The sequence below is a fragment of the Ranitomeya variabilis genome, chromosome 8 (genome assembly GCF_051348905.1).
Source record: "Ranitomeya variabilis isolate aRanVar5 chromosome 8, aRanVar5.hap1, whole genome shotgun sequence".
NCBI classification, from domain to species: domain Eukaryota; kingdom Metazoa; phylum Chordata; class Amphibia; order Anura; family Dendrobatidae; genus Ranitomeya; species Ranitomeya variabilis.
In genome coordinates, this window is record NC_135239.1 from 16,413,948 (window position 1) to 16,437,550 (window position 23,603).

The 23,603-nt window shown below is 49.8% G+C and overlaps 1 protein-coding gene across 3 annotated transcripts; it reads left to right on the forward strand.

Moving 5' to 3' along the window:
- Positions 1–1,558: 1,558 nt before the first annotated feature.
- Positions 1,559–21,095, forward strand: DEPDC1 (DEP domain containing 1). Of its 3 annotated transcripts, none has more exons than XM_077277779.1 (12): positions 1,559–1,716; positions 8,555–8,820; positions 9,011–9,167; positions 10,167–10,288; positions 10,915–11,045; positions 11,122–11,169; positions 11,330–11,470; positions 12,241–13,083; positions 14,919–15,091; positions 15,168–15,344; positions 15,816–15,983; positions 19,472–21,095. In XM_077277779.1, exons 1-12 carry the CDS (start codon positions 1,669–1,671, stop codon positions 19,610–19,612), a joined length of 2,415 nt encoding a protein of 804 aa, XP_077133894.1. In that variant the 5' UTR covers positions 1,559–1,668; the 3' UTR covers positions 19,613–21,095. The 3 variants fall into 3 exon arrangements, with proteins under 3 accessions (XP_077133894.1, XP_077133896.1, XP_077133897.1); XM_077277781.1 differs by having other exon boundaries at positions 1,565–1,716; positions 15,822–15,983; positions 19,472–19,756; XM_077277782.1 differs by lacking the exon at positions 12,241–13,083 and having other exon boundaries at positions 1,565–1,716.
- The last annotated feature ends 2,508 nt before the right edge of the window (positions 21,096–23,603 follow it).

The following is a 23,603-nucleotide window of genomic DNA, read 5'->3' on the forward strand; positions in this document are numbered from 1 at the left end:
TGTATTATACTGTATGGAGTACTATTTGGAGTGTATTATACTGTATGGAGGACTATGGGGAGTGCATTATACAATATAGAGGACTATAAGGAGTGCATTATACTATGTGGAGGTCTATGGGGAGTGCATTATACTATATAGAGGACTATGGGGAGTGCATTATACTATATAGAGGACTATGGGGAGTGCATTATACTATATAGAGGACTATGGGGAGAGCATTTTACGATGTGGAGGACTATGGGGAGTGTATTATACTGTATGGAGTACTATTTGGAGTGTATTATACTGTATGGAGGACTATGGGGAGTGCATTATACTATGTGGAGAATTATGGGAAGTGCATTATACTGTATAGAGGACTATGGGGAGTGCATTATACTATGTGGAGGACTATGGGGAGTGCATTATACTGTATGGAGGACTATGAGGTGGGCATTATACTATAAGGAGGACTATGGGGAGTGTATTATACTGTATGGAGGACTATGAGGCTCATTATACTGTATGGAGGACTATGGGGAGTGCATTACACTGTATGGAGGTCTATGAGGTGTGCATTATACTATAAGGAGGACTATGGGGAGTGTATTATACTGCATGCAGGACTATGAGGCTCATTATACTGTATGGAAGACTATGGGGAGTGCATTACACTGTATAGAAGACCATGGGGAGTGCATTAAACTCTATGGAGGACTATGGGGAGGGTATCATACTATATGGCTGGCTACATGGGGTTATTGTAAAACATGGAGGCCTATTTGGGTTCCATTATATTTGGAGGGCTATGTGGAAGCCTTTATACTTTATGGAGGGCTATGCGGGGGCCATTATACTATATGAAAGCAATTATACAGCGTGAATGTTTGTGTGGGGTCCATCATACTGTGTGGGGCCGTTATACTGCATCAAGGGATGAAGGGAATCTTACTGTGTTGGGGTCACCATACTTTTCCAGAGAGGGGTACAGTAGGGTCATCATACTGTGTGTGTGGAGGAAGTCACTATGGGGGTATCATACAGGGTTTGGGGGCACTTTTGTTGGGGAATCTAGAGCTTCAGTACCAGGACAATTACTTTGTAAATGTTGCAGAGTTGTGAGACTTGTTCTTCTGTGACCACAAGGAATATTTTTGTGTGTTTGCAGGAGGAGGGGACGTGAATTACAACTTCTGCTCTGAGACCCGGTGATTTCTACGTAGACCACTGGTTGTGTGTGATTCTATGTACAGGAAGAGAACTTCCAACCGGCCCCATCCGTGGAACTACAACTCCCAGCAAACAGAGACAGCAGCCACAGATTATGAATACATTCTGAGAACAGCAGTTTAATGGTCCGCACGTGAAATGCCCACCAGGACACGCTGGGAGCTGTAGTCCCCGGGCAGATGTAGCGCTTGCCGCCTCCCGTTCTTCGGCACATGAGCAGCACAGCGCCCTCTGCCGTCGCTCCAAGAGAAGTGTGACGAGCGCCGCGTCTATATCGCGTCCTTAACGCTGATTGGTTGAATGTGTATCACATGTCGTTACCGTTGAGCCAATCACAGCTCGATTTGTTTTGTGCTCGTTTTTCAAACCTCCGTGCTGGACAGTTGCGGGTCCGGAGGTCACGTGTCTCGGGCGGATTAAAGGGCCGCGGGCGGCTCCGGTCACCTGAACCGGGCAATGGAGAGTGGCATCATCACCCCGGGGCCGTACCGGGCCACCAAACTGGTAACGACGTCTGCGGAGCTCCGTGTCACCCAGGGATGACTGATATATACGTGATGTGTCATATACACTGCTGTGTGTGCGACATTTCTATATATACAGTGTGTGATATACAGCACAGAGACCGGTGTGATCTGTGTGTACTGTGGTGTCTGCATATTGTATACCTCTGTATGTCACGTGTGGTGTGTACAGTGTGTATATAATATTGTATATGACGTGTATACTGTGTGTAGCATAGGACGGTGTGTGTGTGTGTATATATATATATATCTCAGGGGTGGCATAGGACGGTGTGTGTGTGTGTGTATATATATCGGGGGGTGGCATAGGACGGTGTGTGTATATCGGGGGGTGGCATAGGACGGTGTGTGTGTGTGTGTGTATGCAGCGCCCCAGAGTCCTGGTCGTTGCAGTACTGTGGCTCCGCCACTAAGGGGGGCCATGGTGCGTTCGATGGCACTGAAGGAGTTCATCTGATCAGGTATCACAGACACCAATACATTTCACAGCCGGGCCTCCGGGGGGAGCTAAGGGTTCTATTCATTAGGTCACTCCCCACCATAGTGGGTAAACTGGGGGTCAGGCAGGAAGTTAGATCAGAAAGCTGACTGGGTTGGAACCAGGCAACACCTTGTGGCAGAGGGTGTTGTGGGGGAAGATTCGGTAGGGCCCCTGTCAGGGGTGGGATCCTGACAGGGGCTTGGCAACTTGAGCGAACGTAACGGGACCGTGCCTGCTCCGGGTAGCGGCGGTGCCCAAGGAAGGATCAGAAGAGAGATAGATTGTGCTGAGTGAGAAACGAGATCAAGCAAAAGGAGAAATACCAGTAGGAGTCGTGCTGTAAGACCGAAGCAACATCCTACTGAGGCGCACTACCGGTGGCCGGAACGCCGAGGAAGTATCATAACATTCAGCTTCAAGCAATACTCCAAACAGCGGCAGGACAGTCAGTCTAAGGCAGGCTGTCTAACTTTAATCACCTATGCAGTCTTGGGGGGCAACTTGTGGAGGGGGGCGACTCTAGGGTCCCGGAAGAGCTCCGAGCCTACCCGTCAAACGGGTGCCGTCCCAACCAGAACACCAGGGAGGGACGGAGGATTAGCAGAACATCATCTAATCGAGTTGTGAGGGAACTTAAGAAACAGACACAACAGTTGTGGGGACTTTCCGTAAGCACAGCAGGGAAGGACCGCAACACATAGCGCTAGGGGGAAGGCACAGATTTCCACCTGTGAAGAGAACTCTGGAGGTGCCATTGGACCTGCCGGACTCACGCAGCCTGGTTAACCGTATTCCGGATTGAGGACCCAGAGATCTTCAGTAAAGAGGTAAAGAGACTGCAACCTGGTGTCCTCGTTATTTACTGCACCGCACCACTACAGCCTCATCACCACCATCTACATCATACCTATCACTGTGCGCCCCTCGGCAGGGTCACGGACCGGGTCTAGCCACCGTGACAACCCCAGAGCAGAGACTCAGAGGCCCGGTACCGGGTACCCCTCGGCCCTGCGGCGGTGGGGGCGCTACAACTTGGCGTCACGAACAGGATCTACTTAAGCCTGAAGAATTAGGTCATGTGTGCCTTGGAACTGTACTTTATTACAAAGACTGTGCTGTGCCATTTACCGCCAAAATCCGCCGCCATTATAGCGCTGAGGAGAGCGCAGGAGAAGAAAAGGGGCGTGGAGTAGGCGTAGGCAAACTGGAGAGCGCGAACAACAATGGCCGCCCAGTCTAAATATTTCTGTGTCCTGCGGACGTGTCCGTCAACAGCCGAGGTCCGCCTCCTGATCCTGTTTGGAGGGTGGAGACCATGGAGACGGGGCCGCCCATGAAAGAGACCGCGGGAAGAGGACACTGGAGAAGGAGAAAAGATGGCGACACCGAGAACACCGCATGGGACTGACCCGATTCAGCCGGAGGCTGCACCGCCCGACACAGCCCCAGATGCGCCAACGTTGCGGGGACTGACCCTTACGGAGCTACCAATGGGCCGATCCCCCTTGCCACCGTCTGAGGAGTGTGTAGCTGCAGCCGAGGCCCGCCAGATCGCACGCCGCTTGGAGGCTGATGCCCGCGTGCTCGCTCGGCTGGCCAGCCCACGGAGGTCCGTTTGACTCCGGTGTCCCCTGCTCTCCCCGGCCGCGGCTGAAGGTGCGCTGCAGACACAAGGCCTGAAGATTGTGCCAGAGGCCGAACACCTGCGGCGCTTGGTGGCTGCCTGGCGGAACCGACCACAACCGACAACCCAGGTTGATCTGACCACCGTTGCGGAGGTCCCATCGTCCCACTGGGTGTAGTGGTCTCCTTCAACCCCCGACATGGCAGAGGGGTTATACAGGAGATCGGGGAGCCGCTACAAGTCCACGTGGACCTTGAGGAGGTCGAGCCCTGCGGAGGAAGGTTTGCTCGCGACCTGGAGCCCGGTGATGCCGTAACTTACACCAGGTGGAGGAGGGCAACAGGCGAGGCTGGCTGGATGGCGCGGGGCGTCCAGCGATGCGTCGCACTCCAGGCCACTGCCGGAGCATCAGAGGATGAACCTCCTGCTGCAGGAGCCACCGAACCTGTCCCTGCGGAGCGGCAAGGAGCCCGGACCCACCATGTACCTTGGGGGCGTGCTGGTTCATCGGTGAAAAGAACATCCCGGCGAGGGATCCTGTCGTTGTTGGGGCGGGACCCGCTCCTTGAACCAGCAGGACGACCCGTTGGTCTGGTGAGGCCCGGAAGGAAACCACCTTCTTCCCCGAAAAATGAGTAAGCATGACTGCTTTAAATATGTAAATAGTTCTTTGACTGTTTGTTCGTTTCCTGTTTTGCTAAACCCGTCCAGGGTAACTCTTAAAGGGATCCCCTTGTTGACCCGGGATCCCTATTGTTTTGTTTGATTTTTCTAAAGTTTGCACAAAGTTTCTAGAACTGCTGAAATCATGAACAGTGCATGATACGAACTTTTTGTACATAGTTTGCACCTTATTAAAGGTGCTCCCTACTGGTTTTACTTAAAGAAGGACTCTTTGTGAAGATACCACACTGGAACCTTTGCTGAGTATGGACTGGTAGCTTGAGAAGACGTGCTACCTCATAGAGACTTGGTCCCCTCTTAAAGGGGATGTTCATTTGTTGCACTTAAACGATGATATTGCTTTAAGACAGGTAGCAATAATGTTTTGACGAAAGAAAGTGATGATAATGTTTACATGAGTAAGTTATATGTATTCAACTAGTTAATTGTGAAGAAATGCTGATGATGTTCTCTGAAAAGAAAAAGTGAAAGATAGCAGAAGGATGCAGTGGGCCCGTAGGGGTAGACGTGGTGTCCAGCATGCATATTAGTGAGAAAGATAATGAGAAGGTTTGATGTTATATAAAGAAAATGGTTGATAACGTTGATAGATAATTAGGATAGAAGGTGAACCCTGAGTCCTCCTAGGAGCCATATAGAGATGGCTCAGTGCTCTTAAACTGAAAGTAGTGTTATGTTCTATACTGTGTATAGTAGTTGAAAAGGCAGTAGGCCCGGGCTGAAAGGAGCGGTCCTGTAAGAAAGGAGAGGCAGAAGGTCTGGTGCCGTTAGGACAGGCGGTCCTGCAGATTTAAAGAAGGAGAATGGAAAAGTTAAAATACCTTATAATGTGATTATAGGAAGGTCTTTAGTGGATTCAGAGTGTATGTCCTTAAAGGCAAGGTTAAATTATTGTTCAACAATTTTGCACTTAGTAGAATACCCGGTTGGGTAAGAAAAGTCATTTATAGCATGTTGCTATGATATATAACCATGTTTGTAACGTTCAAGTGTCCTCACCTGCCATAAAGGGAAGCTCTGTTTAAGTATACTTATTGTTATTGCACTCAACAAAACTGTATGTCTTTTTGCTGACTTGTATTGTTGTTTTCTTCTCAGTCCCGGAGTACTGTGTTTAACCAGGGGGGAGTGCAGCGCCCCAGAGTCCTGGTCGTTGCAGTACTATGGCTCCGCCACTAAGGGGAGCTATGGTACGTCTGATGGCACTGAAGGAGTTCATCTGACCAGGTATCACAGACACCAATACATTTCACAGTCGGGCCTCCAGGGGGAGCTAAGGGTTCTATTCACTAGGCCACTCCCCACCATAGTGGGTAAACTGGGGGTCAGGCAGGAAGTTAGAAGAGAAGCTGACTGGGTTGGAACCAGGCAACACCTTGTGGCAGAGGGTGTTGTGGGGGGAAATACAGTAGGGTCTCTGTCAGGGGTGGGATCCTGACAGAGGCTTGGCAACTTGAACGAACGTAACGGGACCGCGCCTGCTCCGGGTAGCGGCGGTGCCCAAGGAAGGATTAGAAGAGAGAGAGATTGTGCTGAGTGAGAAACGAGATCACGCAAAGGAGAATACCAGTAGGAGTCATGCTGTAAGACCGAAGCAACATCCTACTGAGGCGCACTACCGGTGGCCGGAACGCCGAGGGAGTATCATAACATTCAGCTTCAAGCAATACTCTAAACAGCGGCAGGACAGTCAGTCTAAGGCGGGCTGTCTAACACATATCACCTATGAAGTTTTGGGGGGCAACTTGTGGAGAGGGGCGACTCTAGGGTCCCGGAAGAGCTCCGAGCCTACCCGTCAAACGGGTGCCGTCCCAACCAGAACATCAGGGAGGGACGGAGGATTAGCAGAACATCATCTAATCGAGTTGTGAGGGAACTTAAGAAACAGACACAACAGTTGTGGGGACTTTCCGTAAGCACAGCAGGGGAGGACCACAACACATAGCGCTAAGAAGGAAGGCACAGATTTCCACCTGTGAAGAGAACTCTGAAGGTGCCATCAGACCGGCCGGACTTGCGCAGCCTGGTGAACCATATTCTGGACTGAGGACCCAGAGATCTTCAGTAAAGAGGTAAAGAGACTGCAACCTGGTGTCCTCGTTATTTACTGCACTGCACCACTACAGCCTCATCACCACCATCTACATCATACCTATCACTGTACGCCCCTCGGCAGGGTCACGGACCGGGCCTAGCCACCGTGACAACCCCAGAGCAGAGACTCAGAGGCCCGGTACCGGGTAGTCCCAACGGCCCTGCGGCGGTGGGGGCGCTACATGTATATATCGGGGGGTGGCATAGGACAGTGTGTGTGTGTGTATATCGGGGGGTGGCATAGGACGGTGTGTGTGTGTATATATCGGGGGGTGGCATAGGACGGTGTGTGTGTGTGTGTGTGTGTGTGTGTATATATCGGGGGGTGGCATAGGACAGTGTGTGTGTGTATATATCGGGGGGTGGCATAGGACGGTGTGTGTGTATATATGACACTCGTGCTCTTTACATTAGAATGTGTTGTGTTGATGATTTCCGCCAGTGTTTTCTTCCTTCTCTGTGTTTCGCCCCCGCGCTCCCTCTGGTGATCTCTTCTCTCCTGTATCCTCCTCCCAATACTCCCAGCGTCCGGCTGCAGATACTGATGGGAGTGATGATCGGGCGTGAGCGCAGGGTTTCTTGGCGTCAGTTTTCCGCCGTCGTTGCTGTTGTCCCCGTCTCCCGTCCCCTCCACCTCCTGGTGTGCGGTTTCCCCGGACAGATGACGCCCGTGGTATAAACACGCGGGTTATATTCCATACGATGCCATCTGTCCGGATCATTCCGTGACTGAGATAATGACCGGACGTGTTTTCCTGCACACAGGAGGTCATCTTGTTACTAATCTTCGGAAAGTGTTTTTGTTTTCCTACTTGTGAGGCGCCGTCATATCTTGCAGATTGCTGAGGGTCCAGGTCCTGAGCCCCCCACACTGAATAGTGCCCGGCTCCTGTCTGAGCAAGTACGGATCCGATAGAAATAATAATAAACCGCCGCTCTGCAGACGAATGATAGTTTCACAAATATGAGGAAAAAAGTTAATAAAGTTTCATTACTTCACACGGGACGGAAAAGCTGCAGATTCTAGAACGGATTTCATCCACGCGCTGCACGACTTTTTGTAGGATATTGACTTGTGTGATTGATCTTAGTATGATGTGTCCTAAGTGGGTAACTATATAAATAACAAGACTGACTGTCACTTCCAAACAGAAAACTGGTGTGAACAGGGGCGAACTAAGAGTGTCCGTTTCTATAGAACTAACACAGTTACAGTCTGTAGTGTGATAACAAATACATGTATAATGTGAAGTATCATTACTGCTCTAGATGATGGGAACAAATAAAGATACTTGGCACATAATTTGGCCAGTTCATGCAAACCCAGCACCCAACGACAAGGTGATCTTCTTTTGGTGAGGACCTATCCTAATGTGAATCCTCTCCGAGGCTGAGCATATAGGCTCCGTGACCGAGCGCTCCACCCATCAGCCTGTGGTGTTATTAATAACAGCAGGATCCTACTTTCCTACTACTGCCCATATAAATGTAGGCTTCAACCTAGGAGATGATTCATATTAGGTCCCCAGCAATGAAGGTCGCCTTGTCGTTGGCTGCTGGGCATCCAAAGTAGGTAAGTCGTAGCTTGGTGATCCTTGCTTCCAGTGACACAGCTTCATTTGTTCCATCCTCGGTATTGATAACCTCCTTCTCCAGCTCCACATTTAGGTGTTGATTCTTCTTCTGTCTTGTTTCTTTATTGTCCAGGTTTATAATATAACAATACTTGGTTTTCCTTTTGGAATCCACTGTAGCAAATCCCCATTAAAATCTTCCAGATTTGCTGAGGCCTTTGCTACAGAAACTTGGAGTTTACGTGTTCGGTCACCACTGACATCAGGATTGATGTAAATGAGAAGATGCTGAATGGCGCAATTTGTGCAGCACAGAAAATATATAGAATTGACATTATTATAACTGTTTTTTTTTCCCCAGTGGAATGAAGTCACCAAGTATTTTCGCGCTGGGATGCCCCTGAAGAAACATCGGCAGAACTTTAAGACGTATGGAAATTGCTTCACGGCCTCGGAGGCCATAGACTGGCTGCATCACCACCTGAGAAATAACAGTAACTTCGGGAGCGACGTGACGCGGCAGCAGACGATCCAACTGCTCAGGAAGTTCCTGAAGAATCACGTCATCGAGGACCTGAAGGGGAGATGGGGCAGCGAGGACCTGGAGGACACCCACCAGCTATTCCGGTATTGTGATCCCCCACCTGCGCCTGTACTTGTACGGCTCCCAGCCTGCGGCGGTCAGGGCATGCTGGGAGTTGTAGTTTTACAGCTGCAGGATGGCCACCGGTTGACGTTCACTGTCTTCCAAGGTGTTGGCAAGGATTGGGGGGGGCTTCGTAACTCTACATTATAATTAATACCTTCTTTGGAGCAGGTTTCCCTCCACCTCCCCAATAAAGACCCTCCCCGGCCGTCCGCCTCTGTGGAAGAGAAGCAGCTTGGAGAACGTCTTCAAGGAGAGGGAGAATCCCTTCAAAATGCCGCAATTCTCCAAGAGGACCCCAAGGAGGCACAGATCTCTGGATGGCAAGGTAGCAAATCTGCTCAGCTCTGTGCATCAGTGGCTTAAACTGCTGCGCTAGTCATCCCCTAAGCTTTACACTGCAGCTTCACTTGCTCAGATTAGTTGCTTTATTAAGGAGCAGATCCGCCAGGTTCATTGTTTAATGGTAGCTTTTGGGTATTTGGACCCTGACACGGCAAGTTGGGTGACAATGGATGTTGTGATTTAAAGGGGTTTTCCACTTTATACAGTGATGACCTGTTACTAGTGTATGCCCCAGTGACCCAGAATGTGGGTGTAGGGCCCCTATAACTATAAGGGGCTGCAGATCCTGCACGGCTGAGTGATCAGGGGCCGCTATGCAGAAGGAAAACCGTAAGGTGCTGCTGTCCTACACCAGCTACGAGCACCCTTTATTCTAATGAAAGATTCATTCTCTGCCTGTCGGGTGGCTGCCGCGCTGCGTCATTCTCTGCCTGTCGGGTGGCTGCCGCGCTGCGTCATTCTCTGCCTGTCGGGTGGCTGCCGCGCTGCGTCATTCTCTGCCTGTCGGGTGGCTGCCGCGCTGCGTCATTCTCTGCCTGTCGGGTGGCTGCCGCGCTGCGTCATTCTCTGCCTGTCGGGTGGCTGCCGCGCTGCGTCATTCTCTGCCTGTCGGGTGGCTGCCGCGCTGCGTCATTTCTCTGCCTGTCGGGTGGCTGCGTCATTTCTCTGCCTGTCGGGTGGCTGCGTCGTTTCTCTGCCTGTCGGGAGGCTGCAGCTCTGCAGCGTTTCTCTGCCTGTCGGGTGGCTGCAGTTCTGTGTCGTTTCTCTGCCTGTCAGGTGGCTGCGTCATTTCTCTGCCTGTCAGGTGGCTGCGTCGTTTCTCTGCCTGTCGGGTGGCTGCAGCATTTCTCTGCCTGTCGGGTGGCTGCAGCATTTCTCTGCCTGTCGGGTGGCCGCAGCGCTGCTTCGTTTCTCTGCCTGTCGGGTGGCTGCAGCGCTGCGTTGTTTTTCTGCATTTGTCACCTCCTATTGTTCTGTGTAGGGGGAACAAGAAAATGATGCGGCTGAAGCAATGGAGGTGGATATGGAGCATGGTAACCCTGGTGCAAAGGAGATCACCAAAAAGGATCTAGAAGAAGTCTGGGGAAACATCGCCCTGATCCAGTAAGTATACGGCCCCTTGCTGCCATACGGGTCCGTATATTTCCATCGTCTGCTCCTGATTTCCTGCTGGCTTGTATTGATGCAGGGGATTGTCATCTTCTTAGGTTTGTAAAACTGCAAAATGTTTAAAAAAAAAAAAAAATCTCCATACATGTCGGGGGCAGAGGTTTGAGGAAATCGAATCTACTTGCTGAATCTTTTAAATGCAGCAGATAAAATCCTCATCTACACTGGAAACAATGGTCTCTTATGACTTTAGGCGTCCGATGTCGGCTCCCTGTCGTTGCCGCGCACTCATCTTTGCCAGCAGTGTTCGTGTGACTCCGCCATCATCTTACAGCTGTGATGACTGGTAGGGGGTCGATCTTTGCAGACCCCCATTGATCCTGACCACTAGTTGCCACTTGCAGCCTGGCTCCTTACAAGTGAATGGACATGGCTGAATCTTTTGCAGCGCTGGATGTCCATAAACTGAACGGGATGTGGTTCTGCCTCAGCTCTGCAGCCCCTTCATTCTTTCTGACTACACGGCCCAGCGTGTTCAGACTGCTAGGAGTTGTAGTTCTTCAGCAGCTGAGTAGTTGCAGGTTGTAGATCTGCTTTTCTCATTTGCTCTTGTCGCTCAGTCTTCAGAAAATCCTTGCTTTGCCGTCCTTGGACGAAGTGCTGAATCCTGCGCAGATGAACCCTGGACATATCATGTACAACATGACGCACACCAGCAAACACGGCGTCGTCTTCCTGCAAGACAAGACAGGTGGGGCCGCCTGGGACTAATGCGGACGACCCGTCAGGCTTCCTAGGTCTTGCTAACGTGTCTTGTGTTCTTCTAGATGATCTTCCTCACTGGGTCCTGTCTGCCATGAAATGCCTCGCAAACTGTGAGTATAGGAGAGCGGTGCCGCTTGGTCCACGGTTCAGTCGCTTGCGATCCCTTCCGCTAATGTTGACGCGCTCGTCCGGTCCTACACCGATGCAACATCTTCTTTCTTGCAATCGTTGCCTGTAGTGACCGCGTCCCCCGATGTCGTTCTTGTACAGGGCCGAGAAATAACGACATGGGCCAGCCCAGCTATCCCGGCTTTGAGCGCGATGTCTTCAGGACGGTCGCTGACCACTTCCTGAATCTCCCGGAGCCTCTGCTCACATACGAGTACTATGAGCTTTTTGTGAATATCTTGGGTAAGTCTTGGCCGGTAACCACTCGCGTTCCCGGCGCTCGCTGTCTGGTGGCCTGAGACCCCGCGGCTGTAGCTTTTACTCTCCCCTTATGCTTCCAGCGCAAACTATAGCATGTAAGGGGTCCTCCCCTGTGTCCAGCATGGCAGCGGACGCTGTGCTGGTGGTACCTCGGGGTCCTTGCTGTATAGTCGTGATAGTTTAGGCACAATGAAGGGGCTTTGTAGTGACACGTAGGAACCCTGGTGATCAAAGGAAAGTGGCCACTAAGGTTCATTACTCCCCTTGAAATGCAAGTGAAAGCAGAGCGGAGTCCACCCTAATAGAGAGGAGACCCCATTCCTATAGGAGACCCCGGAATCTTGCAATTGACCGGAGGGTTTCTATGTCAGTCACCTGCAGCGGCGCTGGGACGAGGCGGCAAGGGGCGGCGCAGGACTAGGGAGGAGAATGCAGAATGGGTAGGAAAAGTCACACAATGGGGCACAGAGTATTTGAGAAGGGGCTGTAAGTCATGGGGGCAGAGTGGATAGTAGCGGGGGGTTCTCAGCGGCACAGTGTTACCTGACGGGTGTCTGTAATGATGCGCGGACAGGATTTTAGCAGGCTGCTCCTTTCTACAGTGATTGTTGCACCCGCCTGGCGTGATGCGTCTTGCTGCCTGTTTATGTCCCCATGCTCGGCCTCCATCATGCACTAACCCGCTCACTAACGTTGTGCACATTTCTCTCCCGCTCGCTGCACATTCTAACTTCTATTTCGTTCCCGGTTAGTTGTATGTGGCTACATTACGGTAATCCACAGGCGCAACCGGAAGCACAAAGCGAAGAAGGACGCGGCTGCTTCACGCTCCTCCCAGCACCCAAAATTGAGCAACACAAACTTTAAGTCCACAGAATGCCTGCTCCTCAGCTTGGTGCGGAAGGTGCCCAACGAAGACGAGGAAGACGACGACCAAAGCTTCGGGGAGCTGGGCCGGGAGCACAAGGACTCTGCTCTGCACAATAACAGGGAGAAGCTTTACAACTCCCTCGCCAGGCGGCCCAGCCGGATCGTAAGTGGCAGCTGCCAGAACCTCTCCGCCGGCAGGACGGACTCGGCGGCGCCTTTTAAAGTCCGGCTGCGCAGTTGCTCGTTGGAGGGAATCGCAGATGTGTCCTATTCTGAACCGAGTCATGAGAGCGATTCTCCAGGACCTTGTTCTCAGGTTTCTCTAACCCAGTCCCCAAATCTACCTCCATCTGACGAGCATGGTGGGAGCTGTACGTCTGTGCACGCTGCGGTATGCAGCGCCCGAACACTGCTCCGGCGCAACCCTGCGGCAGGGGGCGCTCACAGACCCGACTGCAGGACGCTGTCCAGATCACACAGCATGGGCGACTGTCTCGGGTCGTGCTCTAGTATAAACACTCCAGTGGCCGAGATCACCATGATGCCGGGGAAGACGGGTCAGGGTAGACTGCAGAAACGCCTGAGCTCTATCGAGGGAAGTGATGTGACGGAGCCAGGTACCGCCGTCACCAAACGGTTGTGCCAGAGCAATATGGAGCTCTCCAGTCCTGTCCCCACAATCTCTCCTGCACTGCACGCTGCACAGCCCTGCACTGGCACCCAAAGTAAGGTTAATGCTATTTACTGCATGTTTCCTGCATGTCTGTGTGTCCTAGTAATCTGGCATGTGTGTCCTAGTAATCTGGCATGTGTGTCCTAGTAATCTGGCATGTGTGTCCTAGTAATCTGGCATGTGTGTCCTAGTAATCTGGCATGTGTGTCCTAGTAATCTGGCATGTGTGTCCTAGTAATCTGGCATGTGTGTCCTAGTAATCTGGCATGTGTGTCCTAGTAATCTGGCATGTGTGTCCTAGTAATCTGGCATGTGTGTCCTAGTAATCTGGCATGTGGTCCTAGTAATCTGGCATGTGTGTCCTAGTAATCTGGCATGTGTGTCCTAGTAATCTGGCATGTGTGTCCTAGTAATCTGGCATGTGGTCCTAGTAATCTGGCATGTGGTCCTAGTAATCCGGCATGTGGTCCTAATGATGCCTACCCTCCGTGCACTACCTCTACATTCCCCCTTCTATATTCTGTCTCTTTCTCACGCTGCCTCCTGCGCCTGCATTTCTTGCCTCCATTAATATCCCATGTACGTTTCTGGTTTTCGCATTCCTCCAGTGAATCTAGGGTAGAAATGAAGCCGTATAATGAATCGTCCGGATTAAAAGGATTTTCCACAAACTTTATAAAACTTTCCAAAGCGAAGTGATTGTTCTAGAATAGCGATGAGACCTAAGGCTGCCGTGCCGCTCCTGTGGTCGCCATCGTGACCCTTTTTCTACTCATCTGACCACTGAAGCTGTTGATTGGCTAATTGCGGGGTCCATTAACTAGAGACCGGGATGGAATCCCACCAGTAATTATCGCGTCCTGGAGCCGTGCAGTGGTCGGGAGACTGGATAGATCAGATATCGGCAGTTTTTGAGGCAAATGACACTTTTTTTTTTTTTCTTTTTTTTTCAACAACCCCTTTGCTCTGGAAAGCCTTACAAAAAAAAAATCCTTCCGTTTTGTGTATACAGCTCCTATGCAGACCGACGTGACTTTGTGGTTACAGGCTACAAATAAACCCTGAAGTCTGATCCTGATTTCGCGGGTTACTCCGCTCCCTCTACCTATTGTTTTGGCACCGTAGTCGGAGGAGCGCTCCTTTTTCTAGTTCTCAATACAATCTCCTCACGTTCCTCCACGGTGACTGAAGTCCTGTCCGGCCGTCGCACCTTCTGCTTCACCATATGAAAGTGACTTTGCTCTTCTGGTTCCTGAGTTGTTCCCAGCCAGCAGGGCATAGTGGCAGACGGCCGGTCCCCCTGTACGGCGGGGGTTAATCTGCACACTGTTTCCATGCTGGAATATAACTGTCGGGTGTGAACGGCGCCAAGCTGCTGCTGCATGCGGATGCTCGTGTGCTTTGCTTTATCGGACCCCCTGTGGTGGCTGCACGGGTCTCGCACCTCCTGTCCGTCCTCGTATAATCCTATGGCTAATTCTGGAAATCCTTATTCTGCTCAGATTTTCATCTTCCTCATTAGCTGAGTACCTGCTTTTTTCTTACATTGGCTTTATTTTTAGTTTTTATTGTTTTGTGGTTCTCTACTCACACCCAAAGCTGCACTGACAGTTTATGGGATCTCCAGGAGCTTAGAGAGGCTGCTCGTCAATAGGTCGTGCCTGGTATTGGAGCGCTGCTCCGTTACAAGTCAGTGGGGCTCGGCTGCCCCCTGTGATCATCAGTGGGGTGGAACCAGCGGGAATTTGAATGCAGCTTTGGGAGCGACTAGAGTAGATAATTTGCATTTGATCAGTAAATTTACTCAACCTTTTAGTCATTTTGTGTGATGTTTAGAGTTCATGGCGCTTTTCTTCTCCCTCTGTCGCTCCTCACTTCCGCTCTCAGGTCTGCTGCAGCCTCATCTGGAGCGGGTGGCCATTGACGCCCTCCAGCTCTGCTGTCTGCTTCTCCCACCCCCCAACCGCCGGAAGCTGCAGCTGCTGATGAGGATGATCTCGCGCATGAGCCAGAACGTGGATATGCCGCGCCTGCACGACGCCATGGGCACCAGATCTCTGGTAAGTAGTCTGTGTGTGAACAGGCGGCGCCATGATGTTTTCGGAAGTGTTTGCCTTCTAATGTTCTTCCCATCAGATGATCCAGACTTTCTCCCGCTGCGTCCTGTGCTGCGCTGAAGAGGTGGATCTGGACGAGCTGTTGGCAACGAGGTTGGTGTCTTTCCTCATGGACCATCACCAGGAGATCCTCCAAGTGCCCTGTTACCTGCAGACGGCGGTCCAGGATCACATCCAGTATCTGCCGAGAGCCCAGGTATCGAATCCATTGCTGCTTGTGTAACCGCTCCTGACGAAGGACCCGACCAGTGCGGCTTATAATGGGGCAGTTGGGGGTTTAGATCATCTTGCATCCCCCTCCATCCAAGAAAAACAGAATAAAAAGTCAGCAAAACATTGTATGTACCCCAAAATGTTCCAAACACAAAAAGACAGGAATATAGGTGGGCAAATTACATACATTCCGGCATCGGGAAATGCCGACCCAACTGTACAATGGGTGTATATATTATATATTTACCGCCTCCCGACGGTTTTGTACTATGAGGTTTCCATATAAATGAGCTTTGTGTAGACTTGTCCATCACCGCCCTCTCCCACCCAGGTAAGATTGGCCGCCATTACTGACCTGATAGAAATGATCTCTCAGACTGGATGAGTCCATTTCATGGTTTCTTTGAACGGCGATAACTAAAGTTTCTTTTTTTTTTTTTTTTTTTTTTTTTAGGTGAAGGACCCGTCCGCCCCGGCCTTCTACTTCTGTAAGCAGATCAGTGCACAGGAGTTCGAAGAGCAGAAGGTGGTGACCTCACAGGCTGCCATCATGGAGCTTCTGGAGAGCATCGTGAAGGACAAGAATCTATCAATGAAGGACAAGAAGAAGAAACTCAAACAGGTCGGTCAGACACATGGCTCTGCATGGGGGCTGTATACACAATGGAGGGATCCAGTGGCTGCCATGTCTGTAGTCTATGACCGCCAGACATGAGCCTCCTCCCACGTCTTCTGATCTGTAGGCCTGGTGTCCTCATTAGGACATGACCGCATCGGTCCTACTAATCGGCAGGGGGAAGGTTTGACGCATTTCAATCCTGTGGGCAGGGCCGGCGTTAAGCACAGGCAGACCAGACAGCTGCCTGAGGCCCCCCGCTCCTCCAAGGGCCCCGTGCTGGTTCCACAATGGAGCTTGCTTAAAATTAAAATAGCACAAGGCAGTGCTTGGCTTTGCAGAAAAGGCAGACATAAGTGCATCTGTCTTATCTGTTCTGCAATGTGAGCGTTTCCTGACGGCGCTGCACTGCCTTGTGTTATCTATTGTAACGTCGGCTGCAATCCCCAAGGCAGAAGCAGTCAGGCGTGTTATACTGACCTGACCTGCGCTCTGCATGTTCTCCTGTTCTTCTGCTATGGCCGTCCATCCTCACTCTGCAGCAGGCTTCAGGGTTATAATTTATACTGTGTCCTGGGCTGGCAGCTGCTGTTCTGTGCTGTGCTGTATGTGACACCTGACCACTGACGTTGTCCTGACGCTGCACAGCAGCCCCTGTCAGGATACAGTACAGGAGCTGTGCTGCCACCCAGGAGAAGTGTTCCCATATAGACACTTCACTGCTTACTGGTGAGTTTTTTTTCAACTGCACTACCACACCAGTCACACACTGGCCACACCACCTCATTTTTTTGTTTCTTTAGCATTTTGTGTGTCTTTTGTACTGGGGTTTTTCAGGAGTAAAGAAACTGCTAATGGTTTTTGAAGAAAAAAATGCTCAAAAAGATGTCCGGGCTGTGCTGTATACTACTATGTGGGCTGTGCTGTATACTACTATGTGGGCTGTGCTGTATACTACTATGTGGGCTGTGCTGTATACTACTATGCGGGCTGTGCTGTATACTACTATGCGGGCTGTGCTGTATACTACTATGCGGGCTGTGCTGTATACTACTATGCGGGCTGTGCTGTATACTACTATGCGGGCTGTGCTGTATACTACTATGCGGGCTGTGCTGTATACTACTATGCGGGCTGTGCTGTATACTACTATGCGGGCTGTGCTGTATACTACTATGCGGGCTGTGCTGTATACTACTATGCGGGCTGTGCTGTATACTACTATGCGGGCTGTGCTGTATACTACTATGCGGGCTGTGCTGTATACTACTATGCGGGCTGTGCTGTATACTACTATGCGGGCTGTGCTGTATACTACTATGCGGGCTGTGCTGTATACTACTATGCGGGCTGTGCTGTATACTACTATGCGGGCTGTGCTGTATACTACTATGCGGGCTGTGCTGTATACTACTATGCGGGCTGTGCTGTATACTACTATGCGGGCTGTGCTGTATACTACTATGCGGGCTGTGCTGTATACTACTATGCGGGCTGTGCTGTATACTACTATGCGGGCTGTGCTGTATACTACTATGCGGGCTGTGCTGTATACTACTATGCGGGCTGTGCTGTATACTACTATGCGGGCTGTGCTGTATACTACTATGCGGGCTGTGCTGTATACTACTATGCGGGCTGTGCTGTATACTACTATGCGGGCTGTGCTGTATACTACTATGCGGGCTGTGCTGTATACTACTATGCGGGCTGTGCTGTATACTACTATGCGGGCTGTGCTGTATACTACTATGCGGGCTGTGCTGTATACTACTATGCGGGCTGTGCTGTATACTACTATGCGGGCTGTGCTGTATACTACTATGCGGGCTGTGCTGTATACTACTATGCGGGCTGCGCTGTATACTACTATGCGGGCTGCGCTATATACTATGCGGGCTGCGCTATATACTATGCGGGCTGCGCTATATACTATGCGGGCTGCGCTATATACTATGCGGGCTGCGCTATATACTATGCGGGCTGCGCTATATACTATGCGGGCTGCGCTATATACTATGCGGGCTGCGCTATATACTATGCGGGCTGCGCTATATACTATGCGGGCTGCGCTATATACTATGCGGGCTGCGCTATATACTATGCGGGCTGCGCTATATACTATGCGGGCTGCGCTATATACTATGCGGGCTGCGCTATATACTATGCGGGCTGCGCTATATACTATGCGGGCTGCGCTATATACTATGCGGGCTGCGCTATATACTATGCGGGCTGCGCTATATACTATGCGGGCTGCGCTATATACTATGCGGGCTGCGCTATATACTATGCGGGCTGCGCTATATACTATGCGGGCTGCGCTATATACTATGCGGGCTGCGCTATATACTATGCGGGCTGCGCTATATACTATGCGGGCTGCGCTATATACTATGCGGGCTGCGCTATATACTATGCGGGCTGCGCTATATACTATGCGGGCTGCGCTACATACTATGCGGGGTATATTATATTCTATGGGGGGCTGCATTCTATTCTATGGGGGCTACATTATATATTATGGGGAGGTGGGCTGTATTATATTCTATGGGGGTCTGTATTAGATTTTATGAGGGATGATTGCATCATACTCTTTGATGGGGCTGCATTATATTCTTTTCGGGGCTACATTATATTCTATGGGGGGCTGTATTATATTTATATTCTTTGAGGGTTGATTGCATTATACTCTATGAGGGTGCTGCATTAAACTATGAGGGGGGCTTCATTATATTCTATGGGGTGGCTGAATTATACTCTGGGGTGGCTGCATTATACTCTGTGGGGTGGTGGCTGCATTATACTATATGTGGGCTGCATTATACTATATGTGGGCTGCATTATACTGTATTGAGGACTATGGGGAATACGTTATACTATATGAAGAACTATGGGGTGCATTATACTATGGGAAGTGAATTGTACTACATGGATGACTATGGCGGTGCATTATACTATATGGAGCACTATGAGGAGTGTATTATACTATATGGAGGACTGTGGAGCACATTATAATATATGGAGGACTATGGGGTGTATTTTACTAAACAAGCAAAATGCTGCCTATTCATCGAGTGATTGGATTGTTTATGCCGAAACAGAGATCCTTGTTCTCAGCAGCACATCACCGGTGTAAACTGTAGATGTGCTGCTGATAACATGATACTGTATGGGGATCTATTAGTGATCGTTCTGTCCCATCATTATTCCTCAGATGGTGGAAAGAGGCTGGGAAACAAGCGTTGAACAACTTCAGTATTGTCGATCACACTCATTTAGCGGCCTGAGATCAGTGCATGTAAATACAACCGAAATGCTTCTGTATGATGTGCGATATGTTACCATTTGGGGCCCCATTTTAAACTTTGCCTAGGGCCCCACTTTGCCTAAAACCGGCCCTGGCCGTGGGCTACGGACGTGGCCTCTTGATCAGGGTCCTACATAAAGACTCAACTAGAGAAGAGCAAATCGATTGTCATTTCCTTCTTCAGTTTCAGAAAGAATATCCTGAGATCTACCGCAGCCGCTTCCCGACCACCGAGAGCGAAGCCCGACTCTTCGGAGACAAGCCTACCATCAAGCAGCCGATGCTGGTCCTGAAAAGACCAAAGTTTCGCAACCTAAGATACTGACTAGAGCGGTCACCCCTGTAGAAGTGTCTCCCTCCCCCGCCTTCTCCACAAATGAGACTTTCTCATTCTTTTTACTAAACTTCAGGGACACTGCTAATTGCATCTTAAAATTTAGATTAAAAAAAAAAAAACGCAAAATCCACGTTTACAGAAGGAGCAATTTATTAAGAAGTTCCCTGATCAAAATAAATGATGCCTAAAATCTTCACCCGTTAATGACACTGGGTTACCAGTGCACAGCGTCAGCATGTTTACATGATAAATGTTACTTTTACAATTGGTGGCGCTGTTGCATTGCCATCTATGTTAAAAATTGCAAGAGATGTGGTGAAAAATGGTACTGCAAGTGAAAGTCGTGTACTACAGAATGGTTTAAATAGCAATGCTCTATTTAACCTGTAATCCATTTGTAGCATTTCTATCTTGGCCCATTTCTACACTACCAGATGTGTACTCAAATCTATGTCTTTAATAAGTTGGGCCACGATCGCTTTAGTGCCCATAATGACCCTTTTATAGAGTCCGGCATGGTCACTATTCACCTGTTACCTGAGACTTCTCGCCCTCCTGCTCATTTCCTCCTGGCGTTGGTTAAAGTGACGGACAGCGAAGCTATGTGCTGAGACTCTGGAACTGACGTCTGTGAAATGAACCTGAAAACCTTACCAAAGATGATTTACTGCCGGAGAAGCCAAACTTCACCCAGCGCATGATTACGGGATGATTGGTGGCAGCGCTGACTTATCAGGACCTGGTTCCTATTTGTGTGTCTTTTTTATTTTTTGGAGATTTTTTTTTTTTTATACTGACATTTCTAACATTGCCTATTTGCACATTAAATGGCACATGTCTCCTGCACTGGCCATCGAGCATTCAGAACAATCTATCTAGAAAGCAGTCGTCTGCAATGCTGGGAGTTGTAGTGTCCAAATGGCTGCACAGCATCATTTTGCAGGCGGTTAAAGGGGTTGTTCCATGGTCCACATTTCTCATCTACCCTGTGGAATCCATCCGCTGGGACCCTCGGCAGTTCAGTGTGAGCATGTGCGACCGCTGCTCCATTAATGTCTATAGGAGAGGTGGTCGCACATGCTCAGTAACACTTTATGTACACAGGGGCCTTTGGACCAATCAGATTCTAACGTCATTCCTTATCCTCCTGTAGAGAATGACGCTGGAGTTTCCCTTTAAGGACGAGCAATGGCCGCCCATGCAAGCTTCAGGAGATCTGTGCTGTTTATAAAAAAGCCCCCGAGCCCCCCGGTGCCTCCTCACAGAACTGACATATTTCGTTGCTTGTCTCCGGGCTCGCTGCATGTTGCACTCTCCTCCTTTGTGTATATATTTGTGTTTTCTGCTTTCATTTTGCTGCAAATTTATTATTACACTTCCTGTATGAAGAAATAAGTTTTATACTTTTTGTATCTAAAATGCAAAAACTTTATATTCATGGAAATATAATAAATTATGTTTTCTTTTTGTTAAATACATTTTCGGGATGTGACGTTCCTCCTGATTCCTAAGGCTGCGTTCACGTTCACACCTGCTGTGCTGCCGCGGTCTTTGTGCACGGAGACGGTAAATCGCTTCACTCGTCCGAGACCTCGCGGCCTCCAGTAATGGTCTTGTGGCTTCTAATGTGACACCGCGGCTTCCCTGCAATATTAAACTGCTCTAAGTTGCCCAATCTCTGGGGTTCTGGCTCTGAGCCTCCACTGATTATAACTGGAGCAGCGCAAATGTCTTCTGCCTATGGTCACATCTGTGAGCGCTGCACCTGGAGATCATCTGCCGTCCCACAGCCCTGTTATACCTAGGAAACCCCTTTAAGCCTTTTTTTTTTTCAGGAAGGGAAGGGGGGGTTAACCAGTCATTTATAAGCCTGTCCCATATGTGTTAACATTTGCAGACAGAAGTATTATAATTTAGGGGCTATAACCCGAGACGTTTCTATGGTCACTTGTCGCTGCAGCTCGTTGGATTCACTCCTGTCATCCTGTGCCGGATGTCTCTGCCCCCGAGGAGCCGACGCTGCAGCCTCTGCAGACATAGTGATCTGATGGGACAGCTACTTTTTGCCATATAGTGTATAATGTATGTGCCCCATCCCCCTACAGGAGCTTTCATCACCCCCCATCCTATATCCACAGACATTAATATGGAGTCGCCCGTCTGCATATATAACGGCTCTCGCTCTTCTGGGAAGGATCTCTACAAGATTGTGGAGGCATCTGTGAGAATTCTTACTGTCTCGTGCCACTAATGCTTTTTCTGGCTCTGTATAGTGCTATAGGCAATCACTCAAAGATGTCCGTGTGTTACATTCTGCAGAGAGGATTGTAGAAACCTTCATGATGGTCTGGGGTGGACGGAGGAGAAAAAAAATGAATGACTCCTAATGGAGACGACTTCACTTGTGATTCAATGGATTTACCTGCTGGGCCGTATCTCCCACCATATGGTCACTGGACGGGTGTAATATTGGCCTCCGGTCAGTGTTCTGTTCATTATAATATGTAGTCATTTTATGGCGGTATTTATCATGTATACAGTGGTAATATTGGGCTCAATTATATTCAGTATATATATATGGGAGCATTATTAAGTCACCATTATATGTACTCATAATATGGTCATAGCGTGAAATAACAAATATATATATATATATATATATATATATATATATATATATATATATATTTATATATATATACTGCTCAAAAAAATAAAGGGAACACTTAAACAACAGAATCTAACTCCAAGTAAATCAAACTTCTGTGAAATCAAACTGTCCACTTAGTAAGCAACACTGATTGACAATCAATTTCACATGCTGTTGTGTAAATGGAATAGACAACAGATGGAAATTATTGGCAATTATCAAGACACCCTCATTAAAGGAGTGGTTCTGCAGGTGGGGACCACAGACCATCTCGGTACCAATGCTTTCTGGCTGATGTTTTGGTCACTTTTGAATGTTGGTTGTGTTTTCACACTCGTGGTAGCATGAGATGGACTCTACAACCCACACAAGTGGCTCAGGTAGTGCAGCTCATCCAGGATGGCACATCAATGCGAGCTGTGGCAAGAAGGTTTACTGTGTCTGTCAGCGTAGTGTCCAGAGGCTGGAGGCGCTACCAGGAGACAGGACAGTACACGAGGAGATGTGGAGGGGGCCGTAGGAGGGCAACAACCCAGCAGCAGGACCGCTACCTCGGCCTTTATGCAAGGAGGAACAGGAGGAGCACTGCCAGAGCCCTGCAAAATGACCTCCAGCAGGCCACAAATGTGTATGTGTCTGCACAAACGGTTAGAAACTCCATGAGGATGGTCTGAGTGCCCGACGTCCACAGATGGGGGTTGTGCTCACAGCCCAACACTGTGCAGGATGCTTGGCATTTGCCACAGAACACCAGGATTGGCAAATTCGCCACTGGCGCCCTGTGCTCTTCACAGATGAAAGCAGGTTCACCCTGAGCACATGTGACAGACGTGACAGAGTCTGGAGACGCCATGGAGAGCGATCTGCTGCCTGCAACATCCTTCAGCATGACCGGTTTGGCAGTGAGTCAGTAATGGTGTGGGGTGGCATTTCTTTGGAGGGCCGCACAGCCCTCCATGTACTCACCAGAGGTAGCCTGACTGCCATTAGGTACCGAGAGGAGATCCTCAGACCCCTTGTGAGACCATATGCTGGTGCGGTTGGCCCTGGGTTCCTCCTAATGCAGGACAATGCCAGACCTCATGTGGCTGGAGTGTGTCAGCAGTTCCTGCAAGATGAAGGCATTGAAGCTATGGACTGGCCCGCCCGCTCCCCAGACCTAAATGCGATTGAACACATCTGGGACATCATGTCTCGCACCATCCACCAACGTCATGTTGCACCACAGACTGTCCAGGAGTTGGCAGATGCTTTAGTCCAGGTCTGGGAGGAGATCCCTCAGGAGACCATCCGCCGCCTCATCAGGAGCATGCCCAGGCGTTGTACAGT

Bases quoted from the DNA above. Each gene is read 5' to 3' on its own strand.
- DEPDC1 (XM_077277779.1), top strand. From the start codon at position 1,669: ATGGAGAGTGGCATCATCACCCCGGGGCCGTACCGGGCCACCAAACTG. The intron at 8,821-9,010 runs GTATTGTGATCC...TCTTTGGAGCAG, and splicing joins GACACCCACCAGCTATTCCG to GTTTCCCTCCACCTCCCCAA. The intron at 15,345-15,815 runs GTATCGAATCCA...TTTTTTTTTTAG, and splicing joins AGTATCTGCCGAGAGCCCAG to GTGAAGGACCCGTCCGCCCC.